The 12,182-nt window shown below is 34.7% G+C and overlaps 2 protein-coding genes and 1 non-coding gene across 4 annotated transcripts; 2 read left to right on the top strand and 1 right to left on the bottom strand.

Moving 5' to 3' along the window:
- Positions 1–742: 742 nt before the first annotated feature.
- Positions 743–849, bottom strand: LOC127088368 (small nucleolar RNA R71). Its single transcript, XR_007790206.1, has one exon. It is a non-coding gene; the product is annotated as a small nucleolar RNA R71 (small nucleolar RNA).
- Positions 850–1,652: 803 nt separating this feature from the next.
- On the top strand, positions 1,653–2,204 carry LOC127079297 (uncharacterized). The gene has a single exon (XM_051019701.1). The coding sequence runs from the start codon at positions 1,653–1,655 to the stop codon at positions 2,202–2,204; it is 552 nt and encodes a 183-aa protein (XP_050875658.1).
- Positions 2,205–4,665: 2,461 nt separating this feature from the next.
- On the top strand, positions 4,666–6,537 carry LOC127078703 (uncharacterized). 2 transcript variants are annotated; one of them, XM_051019138.1, is made up of 5 exons: positions 4,666–5,028; positions 5,222–5,480; positions 5,633–5,669; positions 5,759–5,975; positions 6,078–6,537. In XM_051019138.1, the coding sequence occupies exons 1-5, from the start codon at positions 4,837–4,839 to the stop codon at positions 6,192–6,194; spliced, it is 822 nt and encodes a 273-aa protein (XP_050875095.1). In that variant the 5' UTR covers positions 4,666–4,836; the 3' UTR covers positions 6,195–6,537. The 2 variants fall into 2 exon arrangements, with proteins under 2 accessions (XP_050875095.1, XP_050875096.1); XM_051019139.1 differs by having other exon boundaries at positions 4,896–5,028; positions 5,171–5,480.
- Positions 6,538–12,182: the final 5,645 nt, after the last annotated feature.

The following is a 12,182-nucleotide window of genomic DNA, read 5'->3' as shown; positions in this document are numbered from 1 at the left end:
GAATTAAGTTCATTATTTCCATTTTCGCACAAAAGCCAAGTTTGTCGCATAAGCCATAAATACACACATAAACAATAGATAACGATACTTGTTATTTGGTTTCTGTGGATACGATATATTTTATATTATATTAATATAGTTGTATACTTGTGACCTATCAAGTTTTTGGCGCCGCTGTCGGAGACCAAAATTTTTAATATCGTAATTTCATTGTTTTACGATATAGGCTAAGTCAATTTTTTATTTTTATTAATTTTTTCCTACTTTCAGTTGTACGTGAAGAACCCGAAGCAATGAGAATTTTCTCAACTGATTGACGAAATCAAGCGCTACCTCCATATAAGATGTTGATTACAACAGATCCAAAGAGAGATGGCGGAGAACGACCAACACCCCTTAAGGATTTCTCCGTGCCCTTAGAAGAGGAACCAAACTTAAGCATTGTTTTCCCTACCATAACAGAGAATAATTTTGAATTAAAGCCCTTTATTCTAGAGATAATGCAACATAAATAGTTCTCCGAAATCTCGACGAAATTGCACCTTTCTATCTTTGTGAAATTTGCCGATACTCTAAGAGCAATGACGTCAATCTAGAAGCCATATGACCTCGCTTATTCTCGTTCTCCCTTAGGGATTGATCCAGATCACATATACGATCCATGCCGTCTAATTCCATTACAACATGGAGTGAGCTTAAGAAAGTGTTCCTCGCTTTATATTTTCTACTGAGCAAGACGACACAACTTAGGAACCAAATTACCTGTTTTAGGAAGACATAAGAAAAATCTCTCTTCGAAGCATGATAATGATTTAAGGAGCTAATGAAATCATGCCCTCATCATGGATTAGAGAAGTGGCTCATAATTCACACCTTCTACAATGGTCTGCTCTACAAAACGAGAATGACCATAAATGCCTCCGCAGAATGGGCTCTCATGAATAAGCCATTCAATGACGCCTATGTGCTCATAGAGGACATGGCTCAAAATCATTACCAGTGGGGGAGCAAATGCACTCTCGTAGAGAAAAACATCCAGAGAGGTGGTATGTACGAAGTTTGTAACTTCGACCACATGATTGCAAAAATGGGTGCTCTGACCTAGAATATCGACAAACAAAGCATCACCCATGCTACTACTGCATCAGTCGTAACCCTCGATTGCAAAATTTGTGGAGTGTTTGGTCACACTAGTGCTTAGTGCCAATTGTTAGCTGAGCCAGTTCCTAACCATGTAAACTATGCCCAACACGGGAATCCATACTCTAAAACTTATAATCCTGGCTAGAGAAATATTCCCAATTCTCCTATAAGAACAACAATCCTACACTTGCTTTCAGTCCCACAACATCTACTGTTCCACTCAGACTTCAAGGTCAGATAAGAGCTTCTGCTGCTCTCAGAAAGTCAAACCTCAAGGTAATGATGAAGTACTTTATCATAACCCAAATCCGATAAAATAAGGACTTCAAGAACCAGAACATCCACAATAATGAATTGATAAGGCAACTCGCGTCTAAAGTTGATGCCATGGCTACTCACAGTAAGATGCTTGAACCTAAATTTCACAAGTAGCCCAACAACAAGCATTTACAACTGACCCTGCTAGAGTTTTTCCAAGACAGCTTGAACCCAACCTAAATGGTAAAGAGATGGAAATCACTACTGATAAGGGCCATGAAGGAAATGATAATAAAAATGGGTATGTGCCATTTGAAAAGGAGGGAGAGTTAATACAACCTGCGAATGAGGTAGCTAAGGAAGAAAAGGAAGGATCATATGTGCCTCTCCCGCCATATAAACCTCATATCCCGTTTTTGCAAAGATTAGTGAAAACCAAGATTGAATACCATTTTAGGAAGTTTGTTGAGGTTTTGAAAAAGTTGTATATCAACATCCCTTTCACCGAGGCGTTGTCACAAATGCCATCTTATGCCAAATTCCTTAAGGAAATTATATCAAACAAGCGGAAACTTGAAGATACCAATACTGTAGTGTTGACAAAAGAGTGCAACACTGTTATCCAAAATGAACTGCCTCTAAAATTAAAAGATATTGAGAGCTTTATAGTTCCCTGTGTTTTAGCAATGATGAGTTTTGAAAAAGCTTTATGGGATCTATGGGCGAGTGTGAGTTTGATACCTTTGCCCGTCTATGAAAAACCAGGCCTTGGTGGTATGATGTCCACTAGAATATCTCTGTAACTGGAAGATACATCAGGTAAGTATCATATAGGAATTACAAAAGATGTGTAGATAAGGATAAGGTAACTAATCATCCCTACAAACATTGTTATGATGGATATACGAGAAGACACTAAAATCCCAATCCTATTAGGAAGACCCTTCCTCGCCACAGCAGGAGCGATTATAGATGTCAAACATGGGAAGGTCACGTTAGAAGTAGGGGATGAAAATATCGAGTTCCTATTGTCCAAGCTTATAAAAAGCCCTACTTTTAAGAAATCTTGCCGCATATTCGACATAGTTGATATACATGTTCATGAGTACCCCTTCGAATAAATCCCCTAGACATACCAAAAGCATACCTAGTGAACGACATCATCCAGGATAGAAAAGACAAAGAGATTGAGGCTTACGAGAAAATGATAGATGGAAGCCCTACTACTCAAGACCAGAACTTTAAGAAAGAAGGTTTAACTTTAGCACACATGACAGTCTGAAAGGTGAAAAAGAAACCTCTACCACGAGATCTCAAGTATGAACCTCCCAACAAAAGACAAAGAGAGAAGGGTAAAATACATGGGAAATGGTTAGAGATATTCAAATGGAACCATAAAGTTATAGGGCACAATATTGAGGATTCAGAGTTGAAAGAGGCACCCTCTTGATTTTAGAGGGTCAAACAAGTCAACACCGACTTTAAACGAAGTGTGAGAGGGAGGCAACCCACATGTTTTTAATTTAATGATTTTGCTTTTATTTTTGCTTGTCTTTGCAGAAAAATAACAAGATCGATCGTCACCAATCTCAATTTCATTTTCTGTCTCCAACAAACAGTGGCTGATCTCGCACCAGGTTCTATCTTTCATTTCTCTTACTTATTTCTGTTAACATTGAGGACAATGTTGGATTTAAGTGCGGGAGATGAATTTTTTGTTTTCTAGTTTTAAATTTGTTGTTTTCGAGTTTAGGATTCCCCTGCTTTCTAGTTTAGCACTTTATTCATCTATTATTAACAAAACCTAAAATTTTCTAATCAAATTTAATGTATCGAACTCCTCATTGATCAATAATATTTCATCACATATCTTTAACATTTGTAGATGTGTTTGAAATGTATTCAAAGAGTGTCGAAATAAAGAAAACAACAATTATTTAGAATATTTATCTAAACAACTTGACACTTGTCGTGAGTGTTATCCGGATGCCATATACTATTCCTAAAGAGTGTTGAATAAAAACAAATATTTTTGAGAGATTTGTAAGTTATCTAACATATGTGCACAAATATGATACGACATGAATATGATTTGTTCATGGGTGAGCACGTGGCCTTAATAATGCAAATTCATTTCCTACCATACATGGCAAATGGCAAGTGCAACCATACAATCAACGGGCCATAAATTTCCTTTGCTACAAGGTCATTTTAAACGATCATTTAATACATTTCCACATGACATATGTCTCCAAAGCCATAAATACTAGTATATGACAGTAGTATAATAACTTTAATGAAGGCCAACGGCATTGTAGAAATTAACTTAGCTTACTCTAACTAATTAAGTATCCAAAAATTCGCCAAAAGTTAATTTCTTAAAAGAAATAAACTTCTCCGGCAGCAAACTACCAATACTTTTATCAAACAAACTAAAAATGTGTTTGGAATTGGATGAAATATTTTAGTGAATTTGGATTTAGATGAAGTATTTTAGTGAGACAGTGATTTTTTTTTAAAAATTTAAATAATTTTATTAAAATCTATTGTTTAGATAAAAAAAAATACAAAATTGTTAAAATAATATAAATTTCTAAAATATTTTATTCAAATTATTATTTTTTAAAATTAAATATTAAAAAATAAATAATTTAAAATTGCTCATTTACTCTATTTAATATTAATATTAAATTATTTATTATTAATTTTTCAAAAATTACAAAATAATCCTCATATTTTATAAAAAATTAAAAACCCACCCTCAATATTTTCAAAAAATTGCAATTAAATCTCCAATAACTTTTAAATTTTACAATTTTTTCTCTTCAAAATTTTAAAATTTATAAATTAGTCTCTATTTTCATATTTTCAATTTGATCCAAAGTTTTAAATTTTATAAAAACATCCAAAAAAAACTTAACAATAAATCATTTGAATTGATTAGAATTTTAAATTTCCTAAAAATTATCAATTACTTCATCAAACATATTCTAAAATTTTCTAAATCCGTTTTTTATTTTGTCTTTTGTGGATACTTTAAGTATCATACTTACATTAACAAGAAATTTTACATCAAAGTTTTAGATTCAATGTCTCTATTTTTCTCTGGAATAAACAAAAATTGGACGGAAATATCTATTTGCCAGATCTACGAGTTTATGGAGAAAGACAACGAAGCTTAACAAATTTTTAAATGCTCAAAGTCCTTACTTGGCTTGTTCAAAAGGGCAATAATTAATACTCATATTAATATGACCCCAAATTTTGGCAAACATAAAAATGAAAATTTAAGAACAAACCTAACTCAATTGGGTAGTTGAGAGGACATAATACTCACGCCAAACCATATTCGACATTTATTTGAACCTCACGAAACATATAAATGCCTTACACGACCAAAGATAAAAATTGGTAAATTCATTTTTCAACAAGGGAATGGAAACTGTTAGCACTGAACCTGCAAAATCAGAACTGGATTCCAATCAAGACTTGTTGGCTAAAGATGAAGCAAAAGCTCAAGCTGTTGTTCTTCAAGATGATGGAGGTTTGAAAGACAGCTCAGAAGCAGAGCTCAAGAAAATCAGTCTCATGAGAACTCTTGTTGAAGCCCGCGACCCTTCTTCTAAGGTACTACTACCAAACAATGGATGTTCATGTCCCTAAGTTTGACTTTTTTTTATTAAAAAATGTTTTTTTTGTACTAAAACTCTTGGGTTGTGATAAAAATTCAAAATTTATGATGCCCATGTTGTTTATTATTACTGATTAGGCTTAGATGGGAAGTAGTTGGATTGGAATTGATTTGAGCGTTGTTGGGCAGGAAGTAGATGATTTGATGATTAGAAGATTCTTGAGAGCTCGTGATTTAGATGTAGAGAAAGCTTCAGCTATGTTTCTCAAGTACTTGAAATGGAAGCATTCATTTGTTCCAAATGGGTCTGTTTCTCCTTCGGAGATCTGTGATGATCTTGCACAGGAGAAGATGTATGTTCAAGGAGTGGATAAAAAGGGTCGACCTATAACTGTTGCATTTGCTGCTAAACATTTTCAAAACAAAAATGGTTTGGAAGCATTCAAAAGTATGTATAGTATAATGCTTTCATTTGAAATCCTCTTAGGATTATGTACAATAATATCTATAGCACCGACATCTCTGACTAAGGTTATGTTTGGTGTCAGACAGACACATTTGATTACGTTTAATAATGACAGCTACTTTTTGTTTGTGTAGGGTATGTAGTTTTTGCGCTTGAGAAACTATGTTCAAGGTAATGGTGATGCCTAGTTTACATTTAGAAGATTGAATTGAATATGATGATTGTAGAGTTTGTAACATGGTGAATTATGAATGTGACAGGATTCCAGCAGGGGAAGAAAAGTTTCTTTCTATTGCAGATATTAAGGGATGGGGATATGCCAACAGTGACCTTCGTGGATACCTTAGTGCTCTAACCATTTTGCAGGATTATTATCCAGAGAGATTGGGAAAATTGTTCATAGTTCATGCTCCTTACATGTTTATGAAAGTATGGAAACTTGTTTACCCTTTCATTGATGACAATACCAAGAAGAAGGTAACACTTCAAAATTGTGATTTCATGTGTAAATTAAGCACTACATGTTTCTGAAAACTGGTATGTTCTAAGAGCATAGTGCATGTGATGAATATCTTGCAGATAGTATTTGTGGAGAACAAGAAGCTGAAATCGACGTTGTTAGAAGAGATTGATGAGAGTCAGCTCCCAGAAATATATGGAGGGAAACTTCAACTAGTTCCAATACAGGATTCATGATTAAATTTAATTATCACATGAGAATGAATAAGGAGAAGGCAACACAGAAGATGAGAATTGAGAAATCAAACACCTTTTATTATGAACAGGTGAGATCAGTGCAAGATGAAGAACATGAAAAAGAGGACATGAGAAGATTCAATTAGATCCATTTATTATGTGTTTGTTAGGTAAATTAGTATATATTGGTGTTCTGTAAGTTACTGCATCACTTTACAACTACATGATGACCTTGTTCTTTGTCTGCTATAAATTGCAGAATCTAATAATCTATTAAATATTTCTTTTCAGAATTAAAGGATAGCACATAATGAAGAAATCCTTCACAATTATTTCTGAAATGGCCTAGTGTTGTTAGGCTCAAATCTTGATAATATTATTTACATCACATGGGAACCGAACCATGCGCCTTATAAGATATATGGGTGCTATTTATAAATATTCAGTGGTTATTATTACACACTAATCAAGATCCATATAATTGATATGAACGTTATAGAATTTATTTGTGTAACTATTATGATGATATTTTCATCCTTTTCATGTTCATGTGTTGCATAATCCAAAACAAGTTCTAACAACTTTGTCAATGTGACATGATTGGCTTTCAAATCTTCAATACAAGTTCTAACAACTTTGTCAATGTGACATTATTGGCTTTCAATTCTTCAATACAAGTTCTAACAACTTTGTCAATGTGATAAGATTGGTTGTTCAATTCTTCACTACATCTAACAACAATATTATTAAGAGTTATGAAGTTTTTTCACATGAATATAAAATGGGGGAAATTTAATAACTAGCCAGTGGATATAAAATTCCTTAAATTTGTAAAAATATACGAGGGTCAACAACAAATATATGACATCAAATATAATGAATAAAGAAATTAGAGAACACCAATATTTTAACGTGAAAAACCTTCAATTTGAGAGTAAAAAAACTACGTGTCGTCTAGACTAAAGAAATAGTTAAATTATAATCAAATAAGTGTACAAGAGAGTCTCAAAGTGATTCATAAATTAATGCTAACAACAGAAAAATAACAAAGCAAACTAGTTTCGAATAAAAAAAAAGAATTTGAAAAATATCTAAATTTGCAGCTTCAGTACGATGCCAATATCTACCAGCTCAAACTTCATTTTACATATCCGAACGGTCAAAACGTATATGCAGTTGTTTCGAACCTGCCCTCCAAATAAAATTTTGATCCAACAGTTAACAAATTTGGAATCATAAATTTACTTAAAATGGTTGCAGAAAAACAAGAATAAGTTTCTCTAATCTTTTCTCTCTTTTGAAACTGATTTTTGTGTCTTTTTTTCTCTCCCTCTCTCTCAACCTTAAATTGACCTCTCCACTTAAATAAGTAAGACACAAATGGACTAATATATTTGAGTCTTTCTCCACATAAGAAGGGAGTCCAAACTCAACTAATCTCCCCTCATAACTAGGTGGAGGAAATCATATCAAAGCAATTATCATTCGTATGAACTTTAGCTAACTCAAACAACTTAGCATCCAAAATATCACATATCCAATAATATCTCACATCAATGTGTTTGGACCTATTATAAAAAGTCGGATTCTTATCAAATAACACATATTTATCTTGAACAAACCCAAACTCATGCAAAAAATTCTTCAACCATAGAAACTCTTTGCATGCTTCAATAATGGCAATAAACGATGCCTCTGTATTTGACAGTATTCCACACTTTTGCAATTTGAACTGTCATGCCATAACTCCCCCTGCAAATTTAATCATGTAGCCCGAAATGGACTTTATGAAATCAATATCTCCAACCATATTAGAGTCAGAGTACCCCCTTATAGAGTAGGCTTATCTCCTCCAAAGAAAAGCCTCACACATGTAGTACCGTGAAGATACCTTAAAATCTATTTTACAGCATTCTAATGCTCTCTACCTGGATTTGACAAAAATCTATTGACTGTACCAATAACATGTGTTATATATAGTATTGTACACATCATTGCATACTTCAAATTACCTACAACAGACACATAAAAACATGTTTCATATCAAACGTTTCATCTTCACTTGAAGAACTTTGATTAGAACTCAACTTGAAATGAGTAGCAAGAGGATTGCTTACCGCCTTAGAACTTTTCATTTGGAATCTTTGCAACACTCTTTCGATATAATATTCTTTTGATATTCAAAGTTTCTTCTCCTTTCTGTCACAAATGATTCTAATACCAATAATCTATTTACCTGCTCCCATGTCTTTCATGGCAAATGACACGCCCAACTGCTTCTTTAACATGTTAATGTTAGAAATATTTTCCCATACAATAAGAATATCATCAAGATATAATAATAGGGAAATGAAGTCATCGTTGTACAATTTCATAACAAATATACAATGATCTGAAGTAGTCTTATGGTATCTTTGATTACACATAACATACTAAAACTTCTTGTACCACTTCCTTGGAGCTTGCTTCAACCCATGTAAACTCTTTCACAATCTACACACATGATCTTCTTTGCCTTTAACGTGAAAACCATTGGGTTGTTTCATGTAGATCTCTTCCTCCAAATTACCATGAAGGAAAATTCATTTTCACATCCATTTGCTCAACCACTAAATCAGGAGTAGCAACAAAACTCAACACAATTCTGATTGATGACATATTTACAATAGGTGAGAAAATACCATTAAAATCAATACCCTTTCTTTGACGAAAATCTTTCACCACTAATCTGGCTTTATACCTTGGAGACTTAGAGTTTCTCTCATGTTTAACTTGATAAATCTACTGATGTAGCCGCAAGTGCATGGATGTCGCATGTAATAAAATAGATATTGAACCACAAATACCAATGGTTTAAGTACCGAATTATTGTCCTACCCCGATGTATATCTAGAGAAATCAAAAGTATAGATTTTGAAAAACAACTTAATAGAAAAAGCAATTAAATGAAAACAACCTAATGAAAAAATCACTTAAATCTCAAATTGGGGCAAACATGACTCGAGGTTAGAGTTCGTATTCTAACACAATCATATGATCCTTGTTACACCTGTTACGAGAACTTTGCATAAATTATAGAAATTAGATAAAATTGGGCACCACCTGCTTTCGCTAGCGCATTGCCCCTATCGTCGACGAGTAATCCGTCGACTTTCGCCTCGTTCAAATTATTATTCGACGAGTTATTATTTTTGCCTAGCTATATATTTTATCAAATTTGTCTGTGTTTACCAGTTTTTTTGGTAAACAATCACGATTTTGAAAGTCTATGAGATTAACTCGAAAAATTGGCAAAGAAATTTATGCAAATAATTTGTGCGAACACACGTGCGTATGAATTGAATGTAGCGTAGCAAAGACTTTAAATGAAACCAAGTTGTGATAAATGATAAGGTAAAATACCTTAAAAAACATTAAACAAAACAAAGGAAAAAATACATGTTTTGTTTAAGGAAACAAAAAAGACTAAGATAAAAGGGTGAACGCAGACGCATACATGTTTCTCGCTCAACTGTTTTGCTCTTTGACTCGGATACTCCAGTGGTATGAAGAGTATGTATAAAATTTTGTGACCTATGATCCAATGTATGAGTCTGCTATTTATTCTATTTACAAAGTAATCATCGACGACAGTTATGACCACTAGGAGATTTGTTGCATTTGCTCCACGTTTAACCCTTCAAGTTCCCACTAGTGAGCTTATGTGTCTTCCAAGACACTATCTGCTCGTAACCCACATTTTGTAACTAGTTTCCACTTCTTCCACTTCTTCACGAACCTTCAATGATAACTTCTCCAACGTGTTTTTGATTCTGCCTATCAAGGACCCAAGACTTGTAAAATTACTAAGTCTTTTATACGGTGTTGTTTAGTCGACTGGTCCTTTTTGATGGAATGAGGGCTTCTGTCGATTGTCCTTATCAAGATTCTAAACATGTATCTGTCGAATGTTCTTTTCTAGATTTTCGTCATATTTCCCAGCGATTTGTGTCTTAGGGATTTATCCTAGAGAGTCCTCCCAACCATGTCTCTCTATGTCGACAACTCGGTCGACCCTTCGTCCCTGGTCTGTCGACGACTTACCATTAATTCTCTTTTAAAGACACTTCATTCATGTTTTCTCATAGCAAACATCTTTTTATTGACATTCTTTGTTGACTTTCTAGTAGCTAAAAATCCAAGTGTAACAGATGCTCCCAAAAATATGTCATTGTCGACCCATACCTGAGGGGAAAAATGGCATTACTCGTAACTACTGCATCACTGTTCACATTATGTGCCATGTCACCTCAATCATGCTTGTTGTCAGTCATTATGACTAAATTTCTTACCAAAATTTATGTATTTAAAACGTGCAAATGCTAGTACATCATTACCCTGAATTCCAAGGTTATTAACTAGCCACTAAATTGAGATTCAATATTTTATTTTTAAATTTTATTAATCATAATTTTCCCCGCTTCGAGGCTGCTCATTGGATCCGAACATGCCATATGTCCACGTTCCTAGGAGAAACTTTTCACCACCATTTCTTTGTCTATTTAAGCCTCTTCTTCTTCCAGTATCCATTTTCTTTCCTTATTCTCATTTCTGAAGCCAACGAAAACGAAACCCTATACATTGCCACCCATCATTCTTCCATTATAACTTTATCACCATACTCGACCCCAGAAATGGCACCCAAACATCTCATTCACAACCTCCCCCCATTTGCTTCTATTTTTGATGAGCTGATTCTAGACAATGATTGGATGTATGTTCGGGAACCACTTCTGGAAGATACTAAAAAACGTCCTTGGTATGCAAATCTGTTGGTTCCATATTCAGCCGCAGGTACCATCTTTTCTTTCATTTGACCTATACTGAAGCCTCTAAATTGCTCAAGTGTTTTGACGACTTCTTTCCCAGTTGTCCGAAGGAAAACTAGGGCCCCGTGGCTTTCAAAGATTCCTTATTTGACTTTTAATTTCTGCAAAGACGAGTATTCCGCTCTTTGCCCCTTCTGAAACCGCTGAATCTGCTTATATTACCTGGCTAGACCGGGTGGAGTCGCAGAAGAGACCCGTGTAGGAAGAAAAAGGGATCTATGACCTTATTCAACTCTCTAGGGTAAGCCCCATATGTAGCGCTTCCATGTTGCTCGCAACGATGTGTTTCTAGAAGATTTCTACCAACACCTTCCAGCTACCTTGTGGGATGGTTACTCCTACCTTTTTTGACCTTGCTGCTATTGCTGGCCTTTGGCCCAGTGTGGAAGATTATGAGCTTTCTGCTGATATTGATTCTAAATTTTCAAACCATGCTTACAGTACCTTTATTGGAGAGCATTGGGGCTCTAGTGATATTGTCGATGCTCGTGAACACATAACCTTTTTGATCTTTTGGTTGTGTCGTTACGTCTTCTGCCCTCGTGGGATTCAAATCACCAAGATGTACATATCTCTGGCTATCCGCCTTCATGAAGGGGTGAATGTCTTCCTCAACATACTGATCTTGGAAAGTCTTTACGAAGCACTGGAACACGTGTTTGAAGACCTTAGGTGAGGGGTCGATAATTTTCAAATTAGGGGGCCCATCTGGCTTGTACCCAAACACTTAATTCTTTCTTTTCCGTTTGTTACAATACAATGATCCTATGTTGTAGGCCCTTACTTATTGGTTCATACTAGTTTTACTTTTGGGTTCGTATCTCACCCCTTGTTGGAGTTCAAACAACACTATCCTTTGGTTCAGACCATACTTTGATCACAATTCTTTTCATATCCCGTCACTAGTTCTTTGAACTACGGAGCTCTGAATTCCTCATTGCACTATGAGGATACATAGGCATGAGGGCCCCAATCCTCACCGAACACTTTATCTATTTCTTTCCTTTTCCCCTTCTTTTGCGAGTAATCTTTATACATAATACCTATTCGAGCGAGAACAATCAAAAAGGTTCCCATGGAGTACCATGGATGTTTGGGGTGCTAATACCTTCCCCTTGCA

This window comes from Lathyrus oleraceus, chromosome 5, assembly GCF_024323335.1.
Source record: "Lathyrus oleraceus cultivar Zhongwan6 chromosome 5, CAAS_Psat_ZW6_1.0, whole genome shotgun sequence".
NCBI lineage: Eukaryota > Viridiplantae > Streptophyta > Magnoliopsida > Fabales > Fabaceae > Lathyrus > Lathyrus oleraceus.
Note: the sequence above shows the minus strand (reverse complement) of the source record. Positions and strands in the feature narration are given on the sequence as shown.